Source organism: Myotis myotis, unplaced genomic scaffold (genome assembly GCF_014108235.1).
Source record: "Myotis myotis isolate mMyoMyo1 unplaced genomic scaffold, mMyoMyo1.p scaffold_m19_p_3, whole genome shotgun sequence".
Taxonomy (NCBI): Eukaryota; Metazoa; Chordata; class Mammalia; order Chiroptera; family Vespertilionidae; genus Myotis; species Myotis myotis.
Window position 1 is genome coordinate 95,183,595 of NW_023416335.1, and position 27,563 is coordinate 95,211,157.

Sequence of the window (27,563 nt, forward strand, 5' to 3'; positions counted from 1 at the left end):
CCTGATAGGGGGGAGCTCCCCAAACCCCTGATCGGCCCTGCTCTGTGTGTGACAGGGTGCAGGGCCCCAATCCCCCCCCCCCCATGGGCCCTGCTCTGTGTGTGACGAGGTAGAGCCATAACCTCCCCATCGGCTCTGCCCTGAGTGTGACAGTGGCAGCGCCCCAACCCCCTGATTGGCCCTGCCCTGAGTGTGACAGGGTGTGGCACCCCAACCCCCTGATCCGCCCTGCTCTGTGTGTGATGGGGTGGTGCCCCAACTACCCTATCGGCCCTGCTCTGTGCGTGACAGGGGGGAGTTCTCCTAACCCCTGATGGACCCTGCTCTGTGCGTGACAGGGTACGGAGCCCCAACCCCCTGATTGGCCCTGCTCTGTGTGTACAGGGGGTGGCGCCACAACCTCCCCATCGACCCTGCCTTGAGTGTGACTGGGGGCGGTGTCCCAACCCCCCAATCAGCCCTGCTCTGAGCCCAACCAGGGACTGCACCTAGGGATTGGGCCTGCCCTCTGTGGGAGCAGGCCTAAGCCAGCAGGTCGTTATCTCCTGAGGGGTCCCAGACTGCAAGAGGGCACAGGCCAGGCTAAGGGACCCCCCTCCCCCCTGAGTGCACAAATGTTTGTGCACCGGGCCTCTAGTCTAAATATATATAAAAAGCCAGCAACTGTAATGGCCATAACAACTGGTCGCTATGACACCCACTGTGGCCAGTGAACCGGCCCAATCAGGTGGTAGAGCCAGCCGGCCAACCTCATGGCACCTACCCTGTGCTGGCCTTCCCCTGATTGGACTCTCCCACCCCGATCAAGAATGGGCCAGCCAAATGGCCCCTCCCATCCCCCCGGCCAGCCCTGCTCCCGATCAGCCTGCCCCACCACAATAGGCCCTCAGCCCCTCCCCCGACTGGCCCACCCCTGATCGCACCCGCCCACCCCAATAGGGGGAGGGCCCAGCTGGCCACCCTCCCACAGCCCCTCTTACCTCACCCTGGCCCCACCCCAGATTGGCCCCCCCCACCCTGATCAGGGCCAGGGCCAGCCAGCCAACCACCTGTGGACCCTCCCCCCAGCCAGCTCTGCTCCCAATAGGTCTGCCTACTCTAATCAGGGGTAGGGCTGGCCTGCAACCACCCATGGCCCCTCCCCTAGGCTGCTGGCCCCCGATTGGCCCCTCCACCCCATTCAGGGGTGGGGCCCACTGGTCAATCACCCGCGGCCCCTCCCCCAGCTGGCCTGGCCTCGATTGATTGAGGTGGGCTGGTGACCAACCTCCTGCCATCTCCTCCTCCCGACAGGCCTGACCCCGATCTGCCAATTGGGGCCAGGCCGGCCGGACCTCACCCATGCACAAATTCATGCATTGGGCCTCTAGTCCTATATAATAAAAGTCTAATATGCAAATCAACCAAATGGTGGAATGACTGGTTGCTATGACATGCACTGACCACCAGAGGGAAGATGCTCAATTCAGGAGCTTCCCTCAAGCCTGCAGGCCCCAGACCAGCCAAGGTAGGTGCCAGCAGGGGCCCCCCAATCGCCCTGCCAGTTGCCCCACAGATTGGCCCTGATTGCTGGCCAGGCCTAGGGACCCTACCTGTGCACGAATTTCATGCACTGGGCCTCTAGTATGAAATAATCAAGTTTTGTTTATGGTGCAATTTTTCTAACACAGTTGAAATTGTGTAATGGCTGTATTAGTTTTCTATTTCTATGACAAACTCAGCAGCTTAAAATGATAGTCATTTGTTAGCTTACACTTCTGTAGGTCAGAAGTAATGCCCAGTGGGTTTGTTTAGTGTTTATGCTTGGGTTTCATAAAGCCAAAATCCAGTTGTCAACCAGGCAGGACTCTTTCTGGAGGCTCTGGACAAGAATCTGTGTCCAAGCTTAGTCAGGTTGCTGGCAAGGCACGGTTCCTCATGGTTTTGTGGCAGAGGTCCCATTTTCTTGCTATCAGACAAGGGCCTCTCTAAGCTTCTAGAAGCCACCAAATTCCTATCACATGTCCCCCTTCATCTTCATATAACAACAGAGCAACAAATCCTTCTTGCACTTTCAATTTCTCTGACTTTCCCTTCTACTACCAGCCAAAGAAAACTCTCTGTTATAGAGATCTCTTGATATTAGATTAGGCCCACTAAGATAATCTCCCCTTTGCATATAAATAATGTAATCATTAGAATTATATCTCATCATATTTACAAATTCCATCTAGATGCGGAGATGAGGGAATTTTACAAGGGCAAAGGTCACTGGGGGTCATCTTTAGAATTCTGCCTACCACAGTGGTACAATATGACATTATTCACCTAATATCTAACATTTGCAATAAAGCCATAAGAATAGTCAAATTGAGGGAATTGTCAGTCTTCCCAAGGGTAAATATTTTAATCTTATGATAGTAAAATTATTGATCTTTGAAGTACCTATCAGGTCATTTTTGTTCATTTTCACTTCTGTAGTTGCTGGCAAGTCTGACTTTTCAGGTCTTCTTTTGTTACTGGGTTTGTTAGAGAGTCCAGTATTTCTACATCATTTTGACTCTAAAAACCCTGCTCCTTTGACAAGATTTGAAATTTAATTTCACAATCAATTGTATTTGCTTTATTTGATTCTGTACAATATCATGCAGTCAATAAGAGATCACTGGGTAAAGATGCTTGAAGGGGTCCTGTGAAACACTAAAGGGCAAAACACTCACTCAAGGTCTACACTCACCTACTTTCTAAGACCAGCTCAAATTTATCTTTCCTGGAGAAACCTTCTCCGAACTACTCTTGTCTCTCCCTCACTCTCTGACACCAACTGATCCCTTTCTTCAGGCTCTTTCTGTAGCCCCTGGCCCAAATATCTATTATAGTCTTTAGCAGACTATGTCTAACAAATTAATGTTTTACATATCAGCTGAAATATACACATCACCTAAAAGGGAACATGTCTTATTTTGTGCTATAGATATTTAGCTTACTAACACATTGTAAACATTAAATACTAGTAAATGTTAATAAATTCTAGAGAAACAGTATAGGTTTAAGGTAGACCAGTGGTTTTCAACTAGAGATGATTTTACCTCTTCCCCCATACCATCTAAAAATAACTTTTGGCAATGCATGGAGCCATTTTTGTTGTCACAACTCATGAGGGAGTGGGGAGGAATGCTACTGGACCTATGGATAAAGGTCAGGGATGCTGCTAAATGTCCTGCGCTGTTCCCTGCTCACACCAAAAATATTCCTCAGCCCATAATGTTAATAGTGTTAAGGTTGAGCTCTGGTCAGGTGACTCATTTGGTTGGAGCCAACATCTGCTACACCAAAAAGGTTGCGGGTTCAATCCCCATTTGGGGTATGTACGAGAGGCAACCAATCGATATTTCTCTCTCTCTATCTCTATCTCTATCGCTATCTCTATATTTCTCCCTTCTCTCTCTAAAAATCAATAAACATATCCTTGAGTGAGGATTTTAAAAATCCACAGTGTTATGGTTGAGAAAACCTGAACTAGATAATATATATGGATCCGTGGATAGTGAAAAAACAAGGAAAGAAGTCAGAATTGTGGGATTTCTTGCATTTCTTTGATCATAAGTTGGAAAACTAACAAGAGTTAAATTCTGGGTCAGAATTGTACTGTTCATGCACTCAACACTCAATGGTATAAATGACAAGGAAAATAGTATATACTAGTAGTAGTTTCAGATGCAGTATATTTGATCTGATTAGTTTCACTGGAGTGAAGAGGAGTTTGGAAGAATTTTGTGCTTGAGACAAAAATAAATACATAAATAAACCTATGAAAGAGAATAAGAATATGACATCTTTAAAAAAGGATAACTTAAATGTATGTGCTATGTAGTGTGTCTATATGTTGCTAACATGTAACTTCTCCCACTGACTCTGGTCAAATTAGTGTAGGACAGAGGTTCTCAGCATGTGGTCCTTGACACTACAGCATCAGCTAAGAAAGGCAGAATCTCATGTCCCATTTCAGACCTACTGAATCAGAAACTCTTGGGTTGAAGCCCAGCAATACATATTTTAACAAGCCCTCCAGGTAATTCTGGTACATGCATGTAGGTAATAAATAACTGCTTATTGATTTTTCTCACCAGTTCTACTAATTGATGCCATGGCTTGGAAGGAGTTCTGGGCTGGGAAAAAGTTCACTTCACTGATGTCTTATGTAGGATGGCTTGGGTTGGAAGCAACCTAAACTGTTTCTTTGGCTATTTGTCCTACATATTTTATTACCCTCACTGAAATAATACCCTACTAAGACTTTTGCTGTCCTTTGCATACATTAATCCACTTAATCCAGCAACACTACTACAATTGACATTATAAATCCACTTTTAAAAGTGAGAAAACAGGCTGAAATCTCTCCCGGAGTTCCGGCTCAGGTGCAGAGACTGCACCATCTTGAGAGGCTGTTTTTTGGAAACGTATACTGAACTCCCAAAGACCCCACATCCAGAGATTGGCTGCTAACCCGGAGACACCTGATCGGGGACAGCGCGACTACGTGGAGTACTGCCTCTCATGGAAAGATCCAAGCAACAGCAGCCTCCTGATCACCACACCCTCTGTCTGAGGAACAGCAGCTGTACGTGAAGCCTCCCCCAATCAGCCAGAGGAGCCACAACAGCGGTGAACAGCACTCACCAGAAGAGCTGCTGCCAACTGAGGAGCAGCTGCTACCACAACCGCTCGAGGAGCAACCACAGCCCGAGGAGCCACTGCCATCCAGGGAGCAGCCACTGAACAACTCAGCATCTAGATATGTCGATGAGATCAAACATGGGTAGACAAAGAAACCCCCAAAGGAAAGAAAAGGAGGACTCATCAGAAAAGCAGCTAAGTGATACACAGGCATGCAACATCACAGAAAAAGAATTCAGAATAAGGGTCCTTGAGTGCATAAACTGGATGGAGGAAAAAATCAACAACTTATGCAAGAAGCAAGAAGAAACAGATGAAAAAATCAATAACTTATGTAAGACACAAGAAGAAATGAAGAGCGATATAGCTGCAATAAAAAACACCATTGAAAGTATCAACAGTAGACTAGGAGAAGCAGAGGACCGAATTAGTGAATTAGAAGACAAGAAAGCAAAACACACCCAAACTGTACTGCAATTGGAGAAAAAAATTAAAAGACAGGAGGAGAGCCTAAGGGAGCTTTGGGACAACATGAAACGAAACAACATACGAAGAATAGGGGTGCCAGAACAACAGAAAGAGGACAAGGATTAGAAAACCTATTAGAAGAAATAATATCAGAAAACTTCCCTGAGGTGGGGAAGAAAAAAGTCACACAAGCACAGAGAGTCCCAAACAAGGTGAGCCCGAAAAGACCCACACCAAGACACATCATAATTACCATGGCAAATGTTTAGGACAAAGAGAGAATCTTACAGGCTGCAAGAGAGAGACGGAAAGTTACATACAAGGGATCTCCCATTAGATTGTCAAATGATTTCTCAACAGAAGCACATCAGGCCAGAAAAGAATGGACGGAAATTTACAAAGGGATGCAAAGCAAAGGACTGAATCCAAGAATACTCTATCCAGCAAGGCTATCATTCAAACTTGAAGGGGAAATAAGAAGCTTCACAGACAAAACAAGGCTAAGGGAGTTTATCACCACCAAGCCAGCAATGCAAGAAATGCTAAAGGGACTGGTGTAAAAAGAAGGAAAAAAAGCTCAGAAAGAAAACAGCCACACAAAAAAAGAAATGGCTACAAACAAGTACCTTTCAATAATAACTTTAAACGTAAACGGACTAAATGCTCCAGCCAAAAGACATTGAGTGGCTGAATGGATAAAAAAACATGGCCCATACATTTGCTGTCTACAAAAGACCTACCTCAGAAGAAGGGACTCACACAGACTGAAAGTGAAGGGATGGAAAAATATCTTTCAGGCAAATGGAAATGAAAAGAAAGCTGGGGTAGCAATACTTATATGGGACAAAATAGACCTCAAAGTGAAGGCCATAACAAGAGATAAGGAAGGCCACTTCATAATACTAAAGGGATCAATACAACAAGAAGATATAACCCTGATAAACATATATGCATCTAATGCAGGAGCACCCAAATACATAAAAAACTCCTAGAAGATATCAAAGGAGAGATCGAAAACAATACAATCATAGTAGGGGACTTTAATACACCACTGACATCACTGGGTAAATCCTCTAGACAAACCATCAGCAAAGAAACAGCAAAGTGATGACTCACTACATCAGAAATAGACCACATATTGGGTCACAAGCAGAGTCTCCCCAAATTCAAAAAGATTGAAATCATACCAAGCATCTTCTCAGACCACGAAGGCATAATATTAGAAATAAACTACAATAAAAACAACCCAAAATACTGAAACACTTGGAAGCTGAATAGCATGTTATTAAATATTGATTGGGTTACCAATGAGATCAAAGAAGAAATAAAAACATCCAAAAACTAATGACAATAAAAACACAACAATCCAAAATCTATGGGACACAATGAAAGCAGTCCTGAGAGGGAAGTTTATAGCTCTACAGGCCTATCTCAAAAAACAAGAAAAAATGGTAGTAAATCATCTAACTCTACATATCAAAGAATTAGAAAGAGAGCAACAAGAAAACCCCAGAGTGAACAGAAGAAAGGAGATAATAAAGATTAGAGCAGAAATAAATGACATAGAGACAAAAAAAACAATACAGAAAATCAATGAAACCAAGAGCTGCTTCGTTGAAAGGATAAACAAGATTGACAAACCTCTAGCCAGGCTCACCAAGAAGCAAAGAGAGAGGACCCAAATAAACAAAATCAGAAACAATAGAGGCAAAATAACAACAGAATCCACAGAAATACAAATGATTGTTAAAAAATACTATGAACAACTCTACTCCAACAAACTAGGCAACCTGGAGGAAATGGACAAATTCCTAGAAAAATAACATTCCAAAACTCAATCAGGAAGAATCTAAAAATCTCAATAGGCCAATAACTATGGAAGAAATTGAAGCAGTCATCAAAAAGTTACCAGGAAACAAAAGCCAAGGACCAGACGGCTTCACAGGGGAGTTTCACCAAACATTCAAGGAAGAACTAAAACCTATTCTCCTCAGACTACAACAAAAAATTTAAGAGGAAGGAACACTCCCAGGCTCATTCTATGAAGCCAGCATCACCCTAATACCAAAACCAGGTAAAGACAACACAATGAAAGAGAATTACAGGCCAATATCCCTCATGAACATAGATGCCAAAATCCTCAACAAAATCTTAGCAAATCAGATACAGCAGTACATCAGAAAGATCATACACCATGACCAAGTAGGATTTATCCCAGGGATGCAAGGATGGTACAATATCCGAAAATCAATAAACGTGATACATCACAATAACAAATGGAAAGAAAAAACCCACATAGTCATATCAATTGATGCATAAAAAGCATTTGACAAAATCCAACACCCATTTTTGATAAAAACTCTCAGCAAGGTGGGAGTAGAAGGATCATACCTCAACATAATAGAAGCCATATATGACAAGCCCACAGCCAACATCATATTCAATGGACAAAAACTAACACCATTTCCCCTAAGAACAGGGACAAGACAGGGATGCCCCCTCTCACCACTCCTGTTCGACATAGTACTGGATGTATTAGCCATTGCAATTAGACAAGAAGAAGAAATAAAAGACATCCAAATTGGAAAAGAGGAAGTAAAACTGTCCTTATTTGCACACATGATATTATACATACAAAACCCTAAAGACTCCATCAAAAAACTACTAGACTTAATACATGAATTTGGCAATGTAGCAGGATACAAAATTAACCCCAAGAAATCTGAAGCATTTCTATACACCAATAGTGAACTTTCAGAAAGAGAGACTAAAAAAACAATCCCATTTACCATCGCACCAAAAAAATTAAGCTACTTAGGAATAAACTTAACTAAAGAGGTAAAAGACCTGTACTCAGAAAACTACAGGACGTTGAAAAAAGAGATAGAGGAAGACATAAACAGATGGAAGTTCATACCGTTTTCATGGATTGGTAGAATCAACATCATTAAAATGTTCATACTACCCAAAGCAATCTATAAATTCAATGCACTTCCCATTAAAATACCAAAGGCATATTTCACAGATCTAGAAAGAACTCTCCAAAAATTCATCTGGAATAAAAAAAGACCCCAAATAGCTGCAGCGATCCTGAGAAACAACGAAGTAGGTGGGATCTCAATACCAGATATCAAGCTGTATTACAAAGCCACTGTTCTCAAAACTGCCTGGTACTGGCACAAGAACAGATATATAGATCAATGGAATAGAATAGAGAGCCCAGAAATCAGCCCGAACCAATATGCTCAATTAATATTTGACAAAGGAAGCAAGAACATACAATGGAGTCAAGATAGTCTCTTCAATAAATGGTGTTGGGAAAATTGGACAGATACATGCAAGAAAATGAAACTAGACCACCAACTTACACCATACACAAAAATAAACTCAAAATGGATAAAGGACTTAAATGTATGACAGGAAACCATAAAAATTCTAGAAGAATCCAAAGGCAACAAAATCTCAGACATACGTCAAAGCAATTTCTTCACTGATACAACTCCTAGGGCACTTGAATCTAAAGAGAAAATGAACAAATGGGACTACATCAAAATAAAAACCTTCTGCACAGCAAAAGAAACCATCAACAAAACAACAAGAGAGCCCACTGCATGAGAGAACATATTTGCCAATATCATATATGATAAGGGCCTAATCTCCAAAGTTTATAGGGAACTCATACAACTTAACAAAAGGAAGATAAACAATCCAATCAAAAAATGGGCAAAGGACCTAAATAGACACTTTTCAAAAGAGGACATTCAGAAAGCCAAGAGACATATGAAAACATGCTCAAAGTCACTAATCATCCGAAAGATGCAAATCAAAACAACAATGAGGTACCATCTCACACCTGTCAGAATGACTATCATCAGCAAATGAACAAACGAAAAGTGCTGGAGAGGATGTGGAGAAAAAGGAACACTTGTGCACTGCTGGTGGGAATGCAGACTGGTGCAGCCACTATGGAAGACAGTATGGAGCTTCCTCAAAAAACTAAAAATGGAACTCCCATTTGGCCCTGTGATCCCACTTCTAGGACTGTATCCCAAGAAACCAGAAACACCAATCAGTAAGGATATATGCACCCATATGTTCATAGCAGCACAATTCACCATAGCGAAGATCTGGAAACAGCCTAAGTGCCCATCAGTAGATGAATGGATTAGAAAGCTGTGGTACATCTACACGATGGAATACTATGCTGCTGTAAAAAAGAAGGAACTCTTACCATTTGCAACGTCATGGATGGAACTGGAGAGCATTATGCTAAGTGAAATAAGCCAGTCAATGAAGGAAAAATACCACATGATCTCACTCATTCATGGATAATAAAGACCATTCTAAACTTATGAACAAAAATAGATACAGAGGCAGAGCTGCCTCAAACAGACTGTCAAACTGCAGCGGGAAGGCCGGGGAGGGTAGGGGGGCAGAAGGCGGGGGTAAGAGATCAACTGAAGGACTTATATGCATGCATATAAGCATAACCAATGGACGTAAGACACTGGGGGGTAGGGGAGGCCAGGGGATTGTCAAGGGTGGGGGAAAAAAGGAGACATATGTAATACCCTTGTAATACTTTAAGCAATAAAACTAACTAACTAACTAACTAAATAAATAAATAAATAAATAAATAAATAAATAAATGTGGGAAGACTACCAAAGCATATTAAGTAATTTGCCTGCGGTCATGCAGCTAGTAATTGTTCAGATGGGACTAGACAGCAGTTCTCAACCTGTGCGTCGTGACCCCTTTGGCGGTCTAATGACCCTTTCACAGGGGTCGCCTAAGACCATCCTGCATATCAGATATTTACATTATGATTCATAACAGTAGCAACATTACAGTTATGAAGTAGCAATGAAAATAATTTTATGGTTGGGTCACAACATGAGGAACTGTATTTAAAGGGCCAGAAATTTGAGAACCACTGGACTAGAAGCTCGATCTTCAAACCCAATATTCTCTGTACTGTGCAAGAGTGATTTCTGATAACCAAGACACTTGGGAAACCTGGCTTTTTTTTTTTTTTAACTAGGTAATACTCAATTTCCTTTCATTAGATTTCTTAGTATCTTTTATTTTAGTAAGAAAAAGACCCTACTGCCTTGTAGTATGCTGCAACATAGGTTATGTTTTATAGTTTGTTTTGTTAGGAATTATATATGACACAAAACTTCATGTTAGAGTTGAGTGTATTTCTTTCTTTTTTTTTTTGAGTCAGGGAACATTATTTGTTATTTTCATTTATGAGTATTGGTAACAATATATGAGAGAATAAAATTGATATTGGTTTTCATAATAGTAGCTAAAAGTATCAGGATGCCCTGAATGGATGGCTACCCTGTATGCCAAAAAAGTTTTGGGTTCAATTCCCTGTCAGGACACATACCTAGGTTACTGGTTTAATCCCCAGTCAGGGAGGATGCAGGAGGCAACCAATGCCTCTCTCTCTCTCTCTCTCTCTCTCTCTCTCTCTCTCTCTCTCTCTCTCTCTTCCTTCCTCTCTTTAAAAAAAATCAATAAACATATCCTTAGGTGAGTTCTGGGGTTCTTGTTCCAGCATCAAGAATGGTTCAGGAAATCTGGAGAAGGCTGTGCATAGATTACATAGGAGTCCAGAGATGACACTTAATTTTGAAAGACATTTGGGGGTCAGAGGAGACTAGTTTAAAGGAAACTAAGATCTAAATTCTCCTCATCTCAGGACCCCATCATTTTTATTAACACAAATTTTCCTGAGGCAAGACAGAGATATACACTTCAAAGGGTCAGGGTTTTGTATACAGAAGCATTGTCAGATTGGAAGAATCGCCTATGGCTGTTCAGGTGTTTGGCCAATAGGAGGCAATAATATGTAGATTAAGATGCCCTGAGCTGTCTGGCAGCCAACAATCATCCTTTTTCAGGTTTGGGGAAATGCCCTCAGCCATTCTCAGGTGACTACATGTGTGACTCAACCTTGTTGAGTCCCCAAGTTCCATCAACCTTTTGATGAAACTCTTGCAATTATGACATGTTGGAATTGGCTTCCGGCAGGTGAGGATTAAAACAAAAAATGTACTGGGATGAATTAAACTAGTGTCTGCCTTTGTATGTCTTCTAGTCTTTACAGAAGCTCAGCAAGTAAATTTAGAACATGTGAACAGTTTTAAAAATAAAATTTCTTCTTTTCAGTCCTAAAAATGAGTCATATCAAAACCCCATCTTATATTTATTTCAAATAAAGAAATGTTTTTTGTAAAAATACTAGAGGCCCCGTGCATGAAATTTGTTCATGGTGGAGGAGGATTGTCCCTCAGCCCAGCCTGCACCCTCTCCAGTTTGGGACCCCTTGGACATCCCTCTCACAATCCGGGACTGCTGGCTCCCAATAGCTCACCTGCCTGCCTGCCTGATTGCCACAACCACTTCTGCCTGCCAGCCTGATCGCCCCCTAACCACTCCCCTGCTGACCCTATTGATGCCTAACTGCTCCCCTGCTGGCCAATCGCCCCCAACTGCCCTCCCCTGACAGCCCGATCGCTCCCAACTGCACTCTCCCGCTGGCCTGATCACCCACAACTGCCCTCCCCTGCCGCGACCAGCCTCCTCTGTGCTGTGAAGAGCCGCGTGACCCCCTGGCCTCCACTGTGCACGTGGCCATCTGTGATGGCCATCTTGTGGCAGCCATCTTTGTGGTGGCCATCTTTGTGGTGCCCATCTTGTGGAAGACATCTTGTGATGACGTCATGTGCGAGGGCACGAGGACCACCTAGGCCAGTGGTCGGCAAACTCATTAGTCAACAGAGCCAAATATCAACAGTACAACAATTGAAATTTCTTTTGAGAGCCAGATTTTTTAAACTTAAACTATATAGGTAGGTACACTGTTATTAACTTAATTAGGGTACTCCTAAGGCTTAGGAAGAGCCACACTCAAGGGGCCAAAGAGCTGCATGTGGCTCGCGAGCCGCAGTTTGCTGACCACGGACATAGGCTTCTATTAGTATAGATAAGGAACCCAAGTACCCCACATAATGGGAATAAAAGAGACTTGGAAGAAGGTTGTTTTGCAAAAGTCATGTTTAATATTGTGCAGATGATAGAGAAATTTATGATAAGCTTTTGGGTTACACCAGTGGAGAGAGATAAAGGGTAACAATGTGGTGGAAGGAAAGAGTGGGTAAAGATTTGTGAGGAGTATTTCATTCTTCTATGAGAATATCAAAGAATTTCCAAAGAAATGCCATGAAGAAAAGTCAACAAATTCAAATTACTTTTTTCTTATTTGCCTGAAAGAGTAAATGTGCCCAAAGTATAATTTGCTTTTGCAGATGTGTACTCCATGGGATATTGTTTGTTTTTCTCAAGAGTTGCTACAGATGAATGGATAAAGAAGATGTGATGTAGAATACTATTCAGCCTTTAAAAAGAAGAAAATCTTGCCATTTGCAACAATATAGCTGGATCTTGAGGCCATTATGCTAAGTGAAAAGTCGGACAGAGAAAGACAAATACATTATGATCTCACTTATATGTGGAATCTAAACAAGCAAACAAAAAACCTAAAAATGGCCCTAACCGGTTTGGCTCAGTGGATAGAGCGTCAGCCTGTGGACTCAAGGGTTCCAGGTTTGATTCCTGTCAAGGACATGTATCTTGGTTGTGGGCACATCCCCAGTGGGGGGTGTGCAGGAGGCAGCTGATCGATGTTTCTCTCTCATCGATGTTTCTAACTCTCTATCCCTCTCCCTTCCTCTCTGTAAAAAAATCAATAAAATATATTTTTTTAAAAAACCTGAATATGTAGATACAGAGAACAGATTGGTGGTTCTAAGAGGGTAGGGAGTGTGGGATGGCAAAATGGGTGAAGAAAATAAAAAGATACTAAATTCCAGCTATAAATTAAAGTCATGAGATGTAATCTATACCATAGTTCAGCTGTGGGCAAACAATGCCCCGCGGGCTGGATCCAGCCCGTTTGAAATGAATAAAACTAAAAAAAAAAAAAAGACCGTACCCTTTTATGTAATGATGTTTACTTTGAATTTATATTAGTTCACACAAACACTACATCCATGCTTTTGTTCCAGCCCTCCGGTCCAGTTTAAGAACCCATTGTGGCCCTCGAGTCAAAAAGTTTGCCCACCCCTGCCATAGTTCTATAGTCAATGATACTGTATTGCATGTTTGAAAGTTGTTTTTTAGTAAATTTTAGAAGTTCTCGTCATAAGAAAAAATTTATAAGTATGTGTGGTGATGAATATTAACTAAACTTTTTGTGGTGATCATTTCACATTATATACAAAGATGGAATCATTATGTTACACACCTGAAACTAATTTAATTTATATGCCAATTATATCTCAATTAAAATAAAATAAAAAAGCTAGTACATACCAGTTACTCGAAGTCTGTCTGTACCAACCACAACTTTGCTTTCATCAACAGTAAACAGTGATTTGCCTTCTTTGGAACTGATCTGAAACTGTTGACTCTGGACTTCTACCATTTTGGGACCTGAAGGATTAATTGGAACAGTATTATAAAGAGTTTACTACATGCAGTGTCATGATTTCTATTTTTACACATTCCATCTCATCCAGCAATAGCAAATTACAAAATATTTAGAATTTTTTAACCAATAGTTTTTATTTTACTTTATGAGTTTTTAAGTTCTAAGCCTAAAGGTATTATATTGTTAAAATTAATTCCTGCCAAATCTGTGCTAATATTTATCAAATATATGTATTCATAAATTATTTAAAAGTTAATTTTTACGTTTTTTGAAACCTGCCAAAAACAATTTAATTCTGCCACTCATATTATCTAAAATCTGCATTCTTTTGAGCATTAACTAAATAAGAATTTTATATTATGAAATGTGAGATTTATGAAAGACAATTTTATAAATGGCTCACTTTAATGGCGAAAATGACTCACACTCAGATTATCTTCTCTGCCCTTATCCTCAGAAGAGGTCGTCACCTCTTATTCCATGGAAAAACAGACATCACCATGGAAGAACTCCCTCAAATTTCTGCCCTTACCAAATGCATATTTGTCTTCTTCACTCCTTCTTTCTTTTTATTTCAGTGACAAAGGCATCACTTTCTCCTCCAAGTTTAATTCCTTCACATGTGCTTTAGACCCATTGCCTTTCAGACCATTACTGTATTCAGCAAACATGTAACCAGTGCTATTATGGGCCAGGCACCTCATGGAGTGAATAAGATCCTATACTCATGGAGTGAATAAGATCCTATACTCATCATTTTATTTCATAATTTCACTTCGTACTTTCAATTTTTCTAACCCTGGCAGCATAATGGGTTAATCTTTCTAAAACACAGCTCTCACCATTTGCTTACAGAATTACAAGTGTTCCCTAGTTCTTTTGCATGTTAGCTTTATATTATTATCTAGAAAAGTAAATTTATTGAAAAAATAAATAGCTTATAGTTTTTGTGAATGTGTCCCTGTGTTCCTCATTAAAGTTGATGGATACCTGCTAGAAATTAAATAGAAGCTTTTCAATTAATATGTGAATCTATTTTGGACATGGTCACCAATGTATACTTATATTATTTTATTAATTTACTAGAGGCCCGGTGCACAAAAATTTGTGCACTTGGGGGGGAGGGGGGGTCCCTCAGCCTGTCCTGTGCCCTCTCGCAGTCTGGGACCCATCGGGAGATAACGCCCTGCTGGCTTAGGCCTGCTCCCGGGTGGCAGAGGGCAGGCCCAATCCCTAGGTGCAGCCCCTGGTCGGGCTCAGAGCAGGGCCGACTGGGGAGTTGGGTCGCCGCCCCCTGTCATGCACAGAGCAGGGCAGATTGGGAGGTTGCGATGCCACCCCCTGTCACGCACAGAGCAGGGCCCATCAGGGGGTTGAGGAGCTCCCCCCTCACTCAGAGAGTAGGGCCGATAGGGGAGTTGGGGCATTGCTCCCTGTCACACACAGAGCAGGGCCCGTGGGGGGTGGAGGGGTTGGGGTGCCCCACCCTGTCACACACAGAGCAGGGCAGATCAGGGGCTTGGGGCACCGCACCCTGTCACACACAGAGCCGCAGGGTGATCAGAGGTTGGGGAGCTCCCCCATATCAGGCACAGAGCAGGGCTGACCAGGAGGTTGGGGCGCCTTCCCCTGTCACGAACAGAGCAGGATGGATAGGGAGGTTGTGGCCCCACCCCCTGTCACACACAGAGCTGCAGGGTGATCAGGGGGTTTGGGCGCTGCCCCCTGTCACGCTGATCCCGGTGCCGGGAGGCCTCTTGGCTCCACTGATCCCGGTGCTGGGAGGCATATTACCCTTTTACTAAATAGGATAGAGTCCTGGTGCATGGGTGGGGCTGGCTGGTTTGCCCTGAAGAGTGTCCTGGATCAGGGTGGGGGTCCCCACTGGGGTGCCTGGCCAGCCTGGGTGAGGGGATGATGGCTGTTTGCAGCTGGTCACACACCCTTCAGGGTGGGGGTCCCCACTGGGTTGCCTGGCCAGTCTGGGTGAGGGGCTGAGGGCTGTTTTCAGGCTGGCGGGTGACGGAAGCTCCCAACTGCTCCTTTTTTCTTTTTCTTTTTTTTAATTCTGGGCCAGCTTTAGCTCTGAGGCTCCAGCTCTTAGGCCTCCGCTGCTGAAAGTAGGTAATCGAAACAATGTATAACTCCAGCTCTGACCCCAGCTCCCTGAAAGCTGGTTTCTGGGGGGTTTTTTTAGCTTCTATATTTGTTAAAATGTTTCAAACTGCAGGCTCAGAGGCCGGCAAGGCAGGCGGGGAACGTTGGAATCCTCCGTCACTGAAGCAAGCAAGCCTTATGTTAGTTTCAAGCTGCCTGGCTGCCGGCCGCCCTCTTGGCTGACAGTTAATTTGCATATCTCCCTGATTAGCCAATGGGAAGGGTAGCGGTAGTACGCCAATTACCATGTTTCTCTTTTATTAGATTAGATACCTCAAAACCCTTCACTGATGCTTCATTTAAGAGTGTGTGTTTGGATAGAGAAAACAAGATGGCGGCTAGGTAAACACCTGAAATTGCTGCCTCGCACAACCACTTCAAAAATACAACTAAAAGACAAAACGGACATCATCCAGAACCACAGGAAGGCTGGCTGAGTGGAAATTCTACAACTAGAAGGAAAGAGAAAAGCACACTGAGACTCAGAGGAGGTGAGGAAGTAAAGTGCAGAGGTACAGAGGCGCGCGGAAAGGGCTGGCAACTGAGGATTCGGTTGTCTTTTTCAGTCGGGAGGGAGACACATGCTCCCGCTCTCAACTCCAGTTCCAGGCTAGTCTCTGGGGACCCAGATTCATATGGGGAGAAACTGGACTGTCTGGAAGTGGGTGGAACTCGTGGGCGGCTTTCTCTCAGAGGTGCTTGCAGTGACTACCGTGGGACACTGAGACGCGGGGCCTCTTAGGGAAGGACTGAGGATCAGCCATAGCTGTTTGCTCTGCCCTGTTGATTCCCTGAGGCCCCGCCCGACCCAAGCTGTGCCCAGAGGCTTTTGCATATGAATGACCTGGCCCTTTGCAATCTAAAATTACCTAACAAAATGCAGCTGGGTCAGAGAGACCCAGAACTTCCAAAAGAAGGCCCAAGGCCCCACAGCAGCTTGCACTGCTTCACATCTGGGCCTCATCTGAGCACCTCCAAACCCAAAACAAAGAAAAGGAATCTGCAGATCTCTTCATAGCTCCTGTTGAGTAACCTCAGACAGAGGCTAAATTAGCACCTCCTTAGAGATCCAAGTGCCAGTGTACCCAGTGGTCAGAGTGGAACCATCCAGATTACAACTCCTCAGATCCATAAGGGACACAATAAGGGGGAAGACTCAGTGAGCACCAAAGCCCCACTGAAGCAAGTCTTGCCCCATAAGGGTGTCTCCAGCACAGAACTTCTCCCACCATAGACACAGCTGATTCTCACAGCCAATTGGCCTGGAGGTCAATTCCTCCCAGTGATACCAACTACAGTCAAGACTTAACTACAACAAGACTGGGCATACAGCCCACAAAGGGGTGCATCAAGAGTTTCCACCTCAGGTAATTGGGGAGCCTGAGCTACTGGGCCCTATAGGATACCTACCACAGAAAGCCACTCTATCAACAGAGGGAAGCATAAAAAATGCGGAGACAAAGAAACAGGTCACAAATGACAGAAATGGAGGAAAGCAAAGTACTGGATATAGAGTTCAAAACCGCGGTTATAAGGTTTTTCAAGAATTTTCTAGAAACTGCCCATAAATTGAGTGAGACCCTCAAGAAATCTAGTGAGACCCCCGAGGATGTGAAAAAGGACCAAATAAAAATTAAGCATACACTGACTGAAATAAAGAATATTATACAGAGATCCAACAGCAGACTAGAGGATCCCAAGAATCAAGTCAAAGATTTGAAATATGAAGAATCAAAAAACAACCAACCGGAAAAAAAAAAAAAAAGAAAAAAGAATCCAAAAATATGAAGATAGTGTAAGGAGCCTCTGGGACAACTTCAAGTGTACCAACATCAGAATTATGGGGGTGGCAGAAGAAGAGAGAGAGCAAGATACTGAAACCTATTTGAAGAAATAATGACAGAAATCTTCCCCTACCTGGTGAAAGAAATAGACTTACAAGTCCAAGAAGTGCAGAGAACCCCAAAGTAAAGGAATCTGAAGAGGACCACACCAAGACACATCATAATTAAAATGCCAAGAGCAAAAGACAAAGAGAGAATCTTAAAAGCAGCAAGAGAAAAAAAGTCAGTTACCTACAAGGGAGTACCCATACGACTGTCAGCTGATTTCTCAACAGAAACTATGCAGGCCAGAAGGGAGTGGCAAGAAATATTCAAAGTGATGAATACCAAGAACCTACAACCAAGATTGCTTTACCCAGCAAAGCTATCATTCAGAATTGAAGGTCAGATAAAGAGCTTCACAGATAAGGAAAAGCTAAAGGAGTTCATCACCACCAAACTAGTATTCTATGAAATGCTGAAAGGTATTCTTTAAGAAGAGGAAGAACAAAAAAGGTAAAGATACAAATTATGAACAACAAATACAAATCTATCAACAAGTGAATCTAAAAATCAAGTGAATACATAATCTGATGAACAGAATAAACTGGTGAATATAATAGAATCAGGGGCATAGAAAGGGAATGGACTGACAATTCTCGGGGGGGGAAAGAGGTGTGGGGGGTGCAGGAAGAGACTGGACAAAAATCGTGCACCTATGGATGAGGACAGTTGGGGGGGGGGTAAGGGCAGAGGGTGGGGTGGCTATGGGGGTAAAAAAGAACAACTGTAATAACCTGAAAAATAAAGATTTAATTTTTTAAAAAAAATGATAAACATTTTTTTTTAAAAAAAGTGTCTGTGTGTGTGTGTGTGTGTGTGTGTGTGTATCCCTTATAAAGTGGATTCATTTTTTCCTCTTTTATCTTCTTTCTCTTAAGGAAACCTGCCTTAATTTTTTTGATAGTTGCTTGTATTTTCTCTCTTTTGAGCCTTCACTCAGACTCAGTCACCCAGTGATTCAGTGTCATCATATACCTTGGTCACTGATATACCTTATGCATAAACACTGATTTTCATTAAATGATGAATATACAGTTATCTTCAATATACAGTTATCTGAGTTTAAAATTAAGAAGAAAAAAATCTGAAATAATTTATCCGGTAAGAGTTCAAAGAGTTTTGCTTGCTGGAGATTTATATAACAATTTTAGGAGGCTTTATTAAGTAAAAGGTGTTAAATTAATGACTTTTTTCTGTAATCATTGTTTTATATATATTGATGAAATCTTCAACAAATGAATTTAGTTGCCTAATTTTTTTAGTAACAAACCATATAAGCATTTGCTTAAATAAAAGAAAATGTAGTTTCTGTTCAACACAAATTTATTGTATTTTTTATGCTCAAGGTCCTGTGCTATAAAAATTGAGGATATATAAGTGAGTGAGATGTAGCTCACAGTTTATAAGTTCATAGTTTATAAAAGAAAAAAAGCATATAAATTTAGTTCCAGGACAATTTGATAGATGCCACGATACTAGCATGGACAATGTTCAATGAGAACCTCAACAAGTAATTGATGGTCCACCCTGGGGGTCAGAAACAGAACACTGAGGGAGATGATATCTGAATGGACCTTGAGGAAACACTTTATGGTTCCCTACTGAGAGAGAAGGATGCACTCCAGTAAAGGGTACTATTTAAATAAAGGTACATTAGTGAATAAACTTTCATTTTAATATTATAAAAATATAGACATTGAATATTAAATTTAAATGTGTTTTCCACTTCAGAAAAAATTGTTCTCCAAAGATAACAAGCCCAAAATAATAGGGATAGTAATCTCTTAAAATAATTAAGTTTATAATTGATCTTTTAACTCTTATTAATAACTTACTAGTTTTTATAACCTAGCTGGACATGGATTATAACTGAGCAAGTAATCTTTTGTAGGAAAGGTTTTTAAGAAATAAAATTTAAATTCTATCTTGGTGATAAGTAAAACAGCTACCTGGTAAAATTAATTTTTAATGTAAGGAAGGAAATAAATAAAACATTCAGGAAATGAATAAAGGAAGGTTTTATGATCTGATGAATTTGTGAAATTGGCTTAGAGTTTGTCTAGTGAAAATACAATCAAATTATTCCTGGCACACAATATGCCTCATTAACAGCCCTCCCCACTCCACTGTGATTGCTTGAATTTAAGATAACATCATTTCAAAACAAATATCAAATCTCATAAACCCATCTGAGTACAATTTGCATACTTCTGAGTGTGTCTCATGTTTTGGCTAACCAGAATGAGTTTCTGTTATTTTAAATCAAAAGAAAATTAACTGTAGTGACCAGAGCTGAATTTATAAGGTAAGATTCTATTATTGTTGCTTATGATTTGATATCTTTTAGTTCAATGGGGTCAAATATATGGTGATGGAAGATTATTTGACTTTGGGTGATGGGCACAAAATGCAACATGAAGATTATGTATATCATAGAAATATACACTTGATACCTATATAAATTTATTAGCAAATATCACCCAAATAAATTTAATAAAAAGAAAAGAAAAAAACATAGTTCAAAGATTTGAAATGCTAGCTTTAGTGCTTGCTTTTCAGTGCTTGATTTCTTTTGGAATTTAAGACTTTTAGTTTTGACTGTATTGATTGCCATTTTTTTCAGTGGTTTAATGATAAATAATTATTCATTTAATTAAATGGGGTTAATTTGGCTAGGTCACATAAGTTATATTTTAATATCTGGATTGGCTAAATTTAACTTATTTTAGAAAATGTGAGGCTGGAATAACTTTGATTGTCAGAAGTCACCTACTGAAAATAATCTTGGATTTGGTGAACTGAGTTATAATCCTTAGCTCAGGGTTTTCAACATAAGAGGCTTTCCAATCAAATCTATAATAATAAAAGCGTAATATGCTAATTAAACCAGATGTCATTCTGGATATCCTTCAGGACAACCTTTCAGATGAAGCTGAACTGGTGGGGGCCGAGCCCCTTGTATGAATTTTGCGCATCGGGACTCTATTATTTAATAGAAATCACTAATTTTAGTGATCAGGCATGAAACTAAGGTTAAAAGTCAAGATTTGAGGCTAACAGGTTAAACCAAAGTAATTCCAATGGGAAACTTTTTTCCCCAATAAATTCTTTGTTGTCAAAAATGGTAACTATACAGAGCAGGGTAACAAAGAACCAGGTCTGGGCAGTGGACTTCCCCAAACCAGTTTTAAGTGCAATAGAGAAAATAAACCCTAGCTACTGGATAGAGAGGCTGTATAACCTCAGAGGCCAACCCAAAAACACTGCCACCCAGAGGCTGAGCCACAAACTGACTCTTAGGTAAACACAAATTAAGGCAGTCTGGGACACAAATACGGCCTGCGTTAAAATCAGGACTGTGGTTTACAACACGGAGGAACAGTGTGTCACAGGGAAATTTAACACTCTCCTGAATACCTGGCAGGACTAAGGTAAGCCAGACTGAAGAGTACAAGAACCAAAGGACCTTCACTACTGCAAATTTTTATTTATTTTTTTATTCTTTTTTCACCTTTTAACTAAGAAGCCAATTTTTTTTTTTTGCTTTTTCCATCACCTGATTTTACCCTTTAATTACTACATTTTTATTTTTAACCAGTATTATTACTGTTACCATTTTACCATTTTTTAAAGTGTCATTTTATTTTCTCTTTATTTTATTTTGGGGATTAGTGTTCTACATTCTATTTTCATCGATCCTTTAGCATCATTTTTCTCTACCTCAATTTTACCTCTATGCTAAAACCCTCTTCCTCACTTTTCCCCTTTTGTTGTCCTGTTTCTCTTACCTTATTCCTGCTTTAGATTTTCCCTATTCCTTCTTTTTACCCCCTGTCAAAATTTCACCCTACTTATATATCCTATTTCCAATCCACTGCTTTAAATCCTTATACACCTCTACCTTACTTTTCTTCACTATCCAAAATTTTTTTTCTTTTATCTTTCTATTGATTTGTTGATGTTAGCCTGATTGTTGAGTGTATTATTGGGTTTTTTTAGGATTGGTGTGAAGTTGTTTTTCTTTTTCTTTTTCTTTTTCTTTTTCTGCTGGTTCCCCCCAACCCCCACCCCACCTGCCCTGGTTATTTTTGTGCTTCTGTTTTTCCTTGCCTCACTTGATATTATTGGTTGTTTGTAGTTCGCATTCATCTCCAGGGATCTGTTACTGGAATTGGTTGGGATTAGTGGCAGTTCTATCAGAGTTTTCTCCTCATATAAATAGTCTCTTCCCCTCTTCTACTTCATTCTCTCTTTTAACTCTTTTTTTCCCCCTCCTATTTCCCAATTTCATTTTTGCACTCCTTTTTTTTCTTTTTTTTTCTTTTCTTTTTTCTCTTTTCCCTTTTTCTCTTCTTTCTTCCTTATCCCCTAATTCTCTTAACTTGGGTGGTCACCTTTATTTTGGGTTATTAATATCGTGAATACATTTGTGTTCAGTGACTGGTACGTTGTGCCTTGTTGTGTTGTATTTTGTGCCTTTAAGTCAATGCAGCAGATCCAAGCAACAGCAGCCTCCTGATCACCACACCCTCTGTCTGAGGAACAGCAGCTGTACGTGAAGCCTCCCCCAATCAGCCAGAGGAGCCACAACAGCGGTGAACAGCACTCACCAGAAGAGCTGCTGCCAACTGAGGAGCAGCCGCTACCACAACCGCTCGAGGAGCAATCACAGCCCGAGGAGCCACTGCCATCCAGGGAGCAGCCACTGAACAACTCAGCATCTAGATATGTCGATGAGATCAAACATGGGTAGACAAAGAAACCCCCAAAGGAAAGAAAAGGAGGACTCATCAGAAAAGCAGCTAAGTGATACACAGGCATGCAACATCACAGAAAAAGAATTCAGAATAAGGGTCCTTGAGTGCATAAACTGGATGGAGGAAAAAATCAACAACTTATGCAAGAAGCAAGAAGAAACAGATGAAAAAATCAATAACTTATGTAAGACACAAGAAGAAATGAAGAGCGATATAGCTGCAATAAAAAACACCATTGAAAGTATCAACAGTAGACTAGGAGAAGCAGAGGACCGAATTAGTGAATTAGAAGACAAGAAAGCAAAACACACCCAAACTGTACTGCAATTGGAGAAAAAAATTAAAAGACAGGAGGAGAGCCTAAGGGAGCTTTGGGACAACATGAAACGAAACAACATACGAAGAATAGGGGTGCCAGAACAACAGAAAGAGGACAAGGATTAGAAAACCTATTAGAAGAAATAATATCAGAAAACTTCCCTGAGGTGGGGAAGAAAAAAGTCACACAAGCACAGAGAGTCCCAAACAAGGTGAGCCCGAAAAGACCCACACCAAGACACATCATAATTACCATGGCAAATGTTTAGGACAAAGAGAGAATCTTACAGGCTGCAAGAGAGAGACGGAAAGTTACATACAAGGGATCTCCCATTAGATTGTCAAATGATTTCTCAACAGAAGCACATCAGGCCAGAAAAGAATGGACGGAAATTTACAAAGGGATGCAAAGCAAAGGACTGAATCCAAGAATACTCTATCCAGCAAGGCTATCATTCAAACTTGAAGGGGAAATAAGAAGCTTCACAGACAAAACAAGGCTAAGGGAGTTTATCACCACCAAGCCAGCAATGCAAGAAATGCTAAAGGGACTGGTGTAAAAAGAAGGAAAAAAAGCTCAGAAAGAAAACAGCCACACAAAAAAAGAAATGGCTACAAACAAGTACCTTTCAATAATAACTTTAAACGTAAACGGACTAAATGCTCCAGCCAAAAGACATTGAGTGGCTGAATGGATAAAAAAAACATGGCCCATACATTTGCTGTCTACAAAAGACCTACCTCAGAAGAAGGGACTCACACAGACTGAAAGTGAAGGGATGGAAAAATATCTTTCAGGCAAATGGAAATGAAAAGAAAGCTGGGGTAGCAATACTTATATGGGACAAAATAGACCTCAAAGTGAAGGCCATAACAAGAGATAAGGAAGGCCACTTCATAATACTAAAGGGATCAATACAACAAGAAGATATAACCCTGATAAACATATATGCATCTAATGCAGGAGCACCCAAATACATAAAAAACTCCTAGAAGATATCAAAGGAGAGATCGAAAACAATACAATCATAGTAGGGGACTTTAATACACCACTGACATCACTGGATAAATCCTCTAGACAAACCATCAGCAAAGAAACAGCAATCCTAAATTACTCACTAGATCAGATGGACTTAATTGACATCTTCAGAACACTTCACCCCAAAGCCACGGAATATACATTCTACTCAAGTGCTCATAGGACACATTCAAAAATAGACCACATATTGGGTCACAAAGTCTCCCCAAATGCAAGAAGATTGAAATCATATCAAGCATCTTCTCAGACCACAATGGCATGATATTAGAAATAAACTACACTAAAAACAACCCAAAATACTAAAAAAAAAAAAGGTAACTATATTTGTAACAGCTATAACAGTTACAGGCATGCCATAATTTAAGGAAATCTGGTTAGAGAGAGGGAGGGCTATTGGAAACATTCCTGGCTGAGAGAAACAAGTCCTGGGGTCATTCCTGGTTTGACTTTTCTACTTGCTAGCCGTTCCTTCTGGAGCAAATTAGCTTTTTTAGTGCTTCAGTTTTGTTTTGTTTTTTTATTCATGAAATTGGTAACAGACTTCTATTATTTCTAATTCCCTTGGATGTTATATGAAAATCCACATTCAACCAAAAATTAAGTGAGGAAATGAGTATTTGTTTTAAATCATTTTTAAAAATATAAAAGGAGTTATTTACTTTTGTAATTTCTAAAAAATAATAACACTTATATGTTATTAATTACTTGGCAGCATATAGAGACTGGTACATAGGCATTTGATAAATGTTTGTTGAAATAATGACAAAAATGGGCAAAATCCCGCAAACATTTTAAAGCTAGTCATTTAAAGAATTTTAAGAAATGATTGTAAAGATAAATTATAATACTATATAATTAATCAAGAACATATCACTTGACTTAGACAAGTTTCAAGAACATGTATGCCTAATAAGCTCAAGTTTATCTCTAGATACACTGAGAATTTCACTGGACTTAGTGATCAAACAAACTTCTAAGCAAAAGAGAAATACAATTAATTTTGTGGAATAAGTTATAAAGATTAAAACAACATAAAATATGGAGTTCTTGTATTAGTATAATAAAAAGGAACCATCAGGTTTACACATGGCTATAGTTTCCAATGTAACATTATTCTGTTTTGTGAAAACAGCCATTTAAAAGAAGAAACACGTGTGTTTGTTTGTTTTTTTCCACTTCCTGTTGTGAGCAGGCTTTACGTCAACTGAGTCCCGAGAGCTTGGGGTCTTACAGATTGAGGACTTAATTCCAAGGTCATAGCAGGACATGTGAAGTTCATTGCCAGGATTGTGGTGGTATATGAAGGGAACACGGAAGGGGCATACAGGACCTTAAACAGAATCCTCAGCGTGAATGTGTTCCTTGAGGACATCAATAGATGCAGGTACTATGAGAAGCTTTGCCACTGAAGGAAGAGGTAGAACTATGAAATTTGCTGGAGTATCTACAACATGGAAATTACTTGCAAGATCAACCTTTTGATGTGAGAGAATTGGAGGGATCCATGGAAGGGCTGCTGAGGCCTGCGGATAGTAGGCCCAGTGTGAAAACCCCTATCCAGGTGTGTCTTCACTTCTTTTCTTTCTTCAACTCCATTTTCTCTTACAATTTCTTGCAATAAACTCAATCATACATATAAAAACATTAAATAAATAAATAAATAAATAAATAAATAAATAAATAAATACATAAATAAATAAATACACAAAGTTAACCAGCTTGTGTTGGCAGTATAACTTTCATCTATTTTCCCATAATCAAAAGGGCCATCTAATTTCTTAAATTTGGCAAACATATAGAGTGCTGATACTAGAGAATGTATACATTTTTCTTTTACATACTGGCTTACCCTTTTGTTATTTCTTTTATACATTTTTGTTTTGCCTGAATCCTTTTTCTTACCATGAAAGTTTTTATGTGACTTCACTCCCATGTGACCTTATTCTCTGGTCTTTTCTGGTTGGATAGATTTGCACAGCCTGCCCAAGGGCATTCAGTTGAAGATAAGTCGTGAATTTAGAATTAATGGAATTAAAGACTAAATTGGTTGGTGTTGAGAACTACAACTAATCAGATGAAAAACTGGAGAGGTTCTGGAGGTCATATAAAGTTTGAACAGATGCAGCTGTAATACCCAAGGGAAAGAGGCAAATATACACGGGGAAGCAGGGGTACATGGCAGAGAGGGGGAGAGGGACATATAGGGAGGAGGTAGAGAGAGAGGGAGAGAATGAAGGAGAGAGAAAAAACAAATACTTTTGGGTCTCAGCCCCTGGTCTCTACTTTTTGAAGCCAACTACTTTGGTTATTTTTCTTTTGTCTCTGTGAGATTCTTTTATATCCTGTAATAATCATTATGTTTCTTGTGGTACCTTGAATGCTACTCTATTTCTTGGAATCAAAATAGCTTTAATTAAAATACTTCAGACGGTTGTCCCCTGATGCTACTTATTCTCTGTGGTCACCACAACATGATATTTTTCTAAATTCATACATTGATTGTTCATAAATAACTTTGAATTCTTTAGAAGAGAAAAACAAACTCATTAATTTAGCACAATGTTCATGGACCACATATATGTAAAGCACTGTGATGAAGCCTCACTCACCCACTTTTAATCTTCCAGTGACCTCCCCTTCAGCGTTCTGTGCATTTACAGTCACATTCTGAGTAGAATGTAGAAGCAGAGATGAGTCCTAGAAAGGGATTTAAGAAATTAGCCAACTGTATATTATTTATAATGATTATATCTTTATATTTGTATATAAATTTAAGATTCATATAAAATAATTTCTCCACCATCACAGATTTATGTTTAGGACATGATATATATTAAGAAGATAAATCAGAGAATAGTTAGCTCTTCTATAAGAAATACCATGTTACTTTTATTTTATTTATTTATTTTAAAGAATATTTTTATTGATTTCAGTGAGGAAGGGAGAGGGCAAGAAAGATAGAAATGTCAATGATAAGAGAGAATCATTGATTGGCTGCCTCCTGCATGCCCCCTACTGGGGTTCAACCTTGCAACCTGGCCATGTGCCCTTGCCCGGAATCAAACCCGGGACCCTTCAGTCCACAGGCCAACGCTCTATCCACTGAGCCAAACTTGCTAGGGCAGTACCATGTTACTTTTAAAATGCAAAGGCTTCTCATAGTTGCAAAAGAACTTTTAAAATTTGTTGGATGACTATTTTTTTGAGCTCTTTGTTGGAAGATAAAGAAGCTTTATGCTCACATAAGTGCTTTATGGTTCACTCAGAGGAAACCAAATGTGTTCCAAAGTTGTGGGGGGAAATATGATTTTTCAGAAGTAAAGAATTATAGAAGTGCTTTGTAACTCTATTAAGGGCAGACATTCTCCAACTTGCTTTGTGAAAGCAGATGGATTTACCAGCATTTCATGTTTTATCCAATTATGTAACCTTAATACTTGTTGCATTGTTATAAATAACTAAGGGCCTGGTGCACGAAATTCATGCATGGGTGGGGGGGGCGGGTCAGGGGCATCCCTCAGCCTGGCCTGCACCCTCTCCAATCTGGGATCCCTCTCACAATCCAGAACCACTATCTCCTAAGTCAGTGATGGCGAACCTTTTGAGCTTGGCGTGTCAGCATTTTGAAAAACCCTAACTTAACTCTGGTGCCGTGTCACATATAGAAATTTTTTGATATTTGCAACCATAGTAAAACAAAGATTTATATTTTTGATATTTATTTTATATATTTGAATGCCATTTAACAAAGAAAAATCAACCAAAAAAATGAGTTCGC

The 27,563-nt window shown here is 40.3% G+C and overlaps 1 protein-coding gene and 1 pseudogene across 1 annotated transcript in view; one reads left to right on the top strand and one right to left on the bottom strand.

Moving 5' to 3' along the window:
• The window catches only part of SGCG (sarcoglycan gamma), a 208,701-nt gene that overhangs the window by 50,189 nt on the left and 130,949 nt on the right, over positions 1-27,563 (bottom strand). Inside the window, exons 8-9 of the mRNA XM_036301222.1 lie at positions 26,395-26,482; positions 13,511-13,630 (exon numbers count right to left, since the gene is read on the bottom strand). Coding sequence (XP_036157115.1) covers positions 13,511-13,630; positions 26,395-26,482 — 208 coding nt within the window. The remainder of the gene's footprint in view (positions 1-13,510; positions 13,631-26,394; positions 26,483-27,563) is intronic.
• On the top strand, positions 24,872-25,305 carry LOC118649667 (annotated as a pseudogene).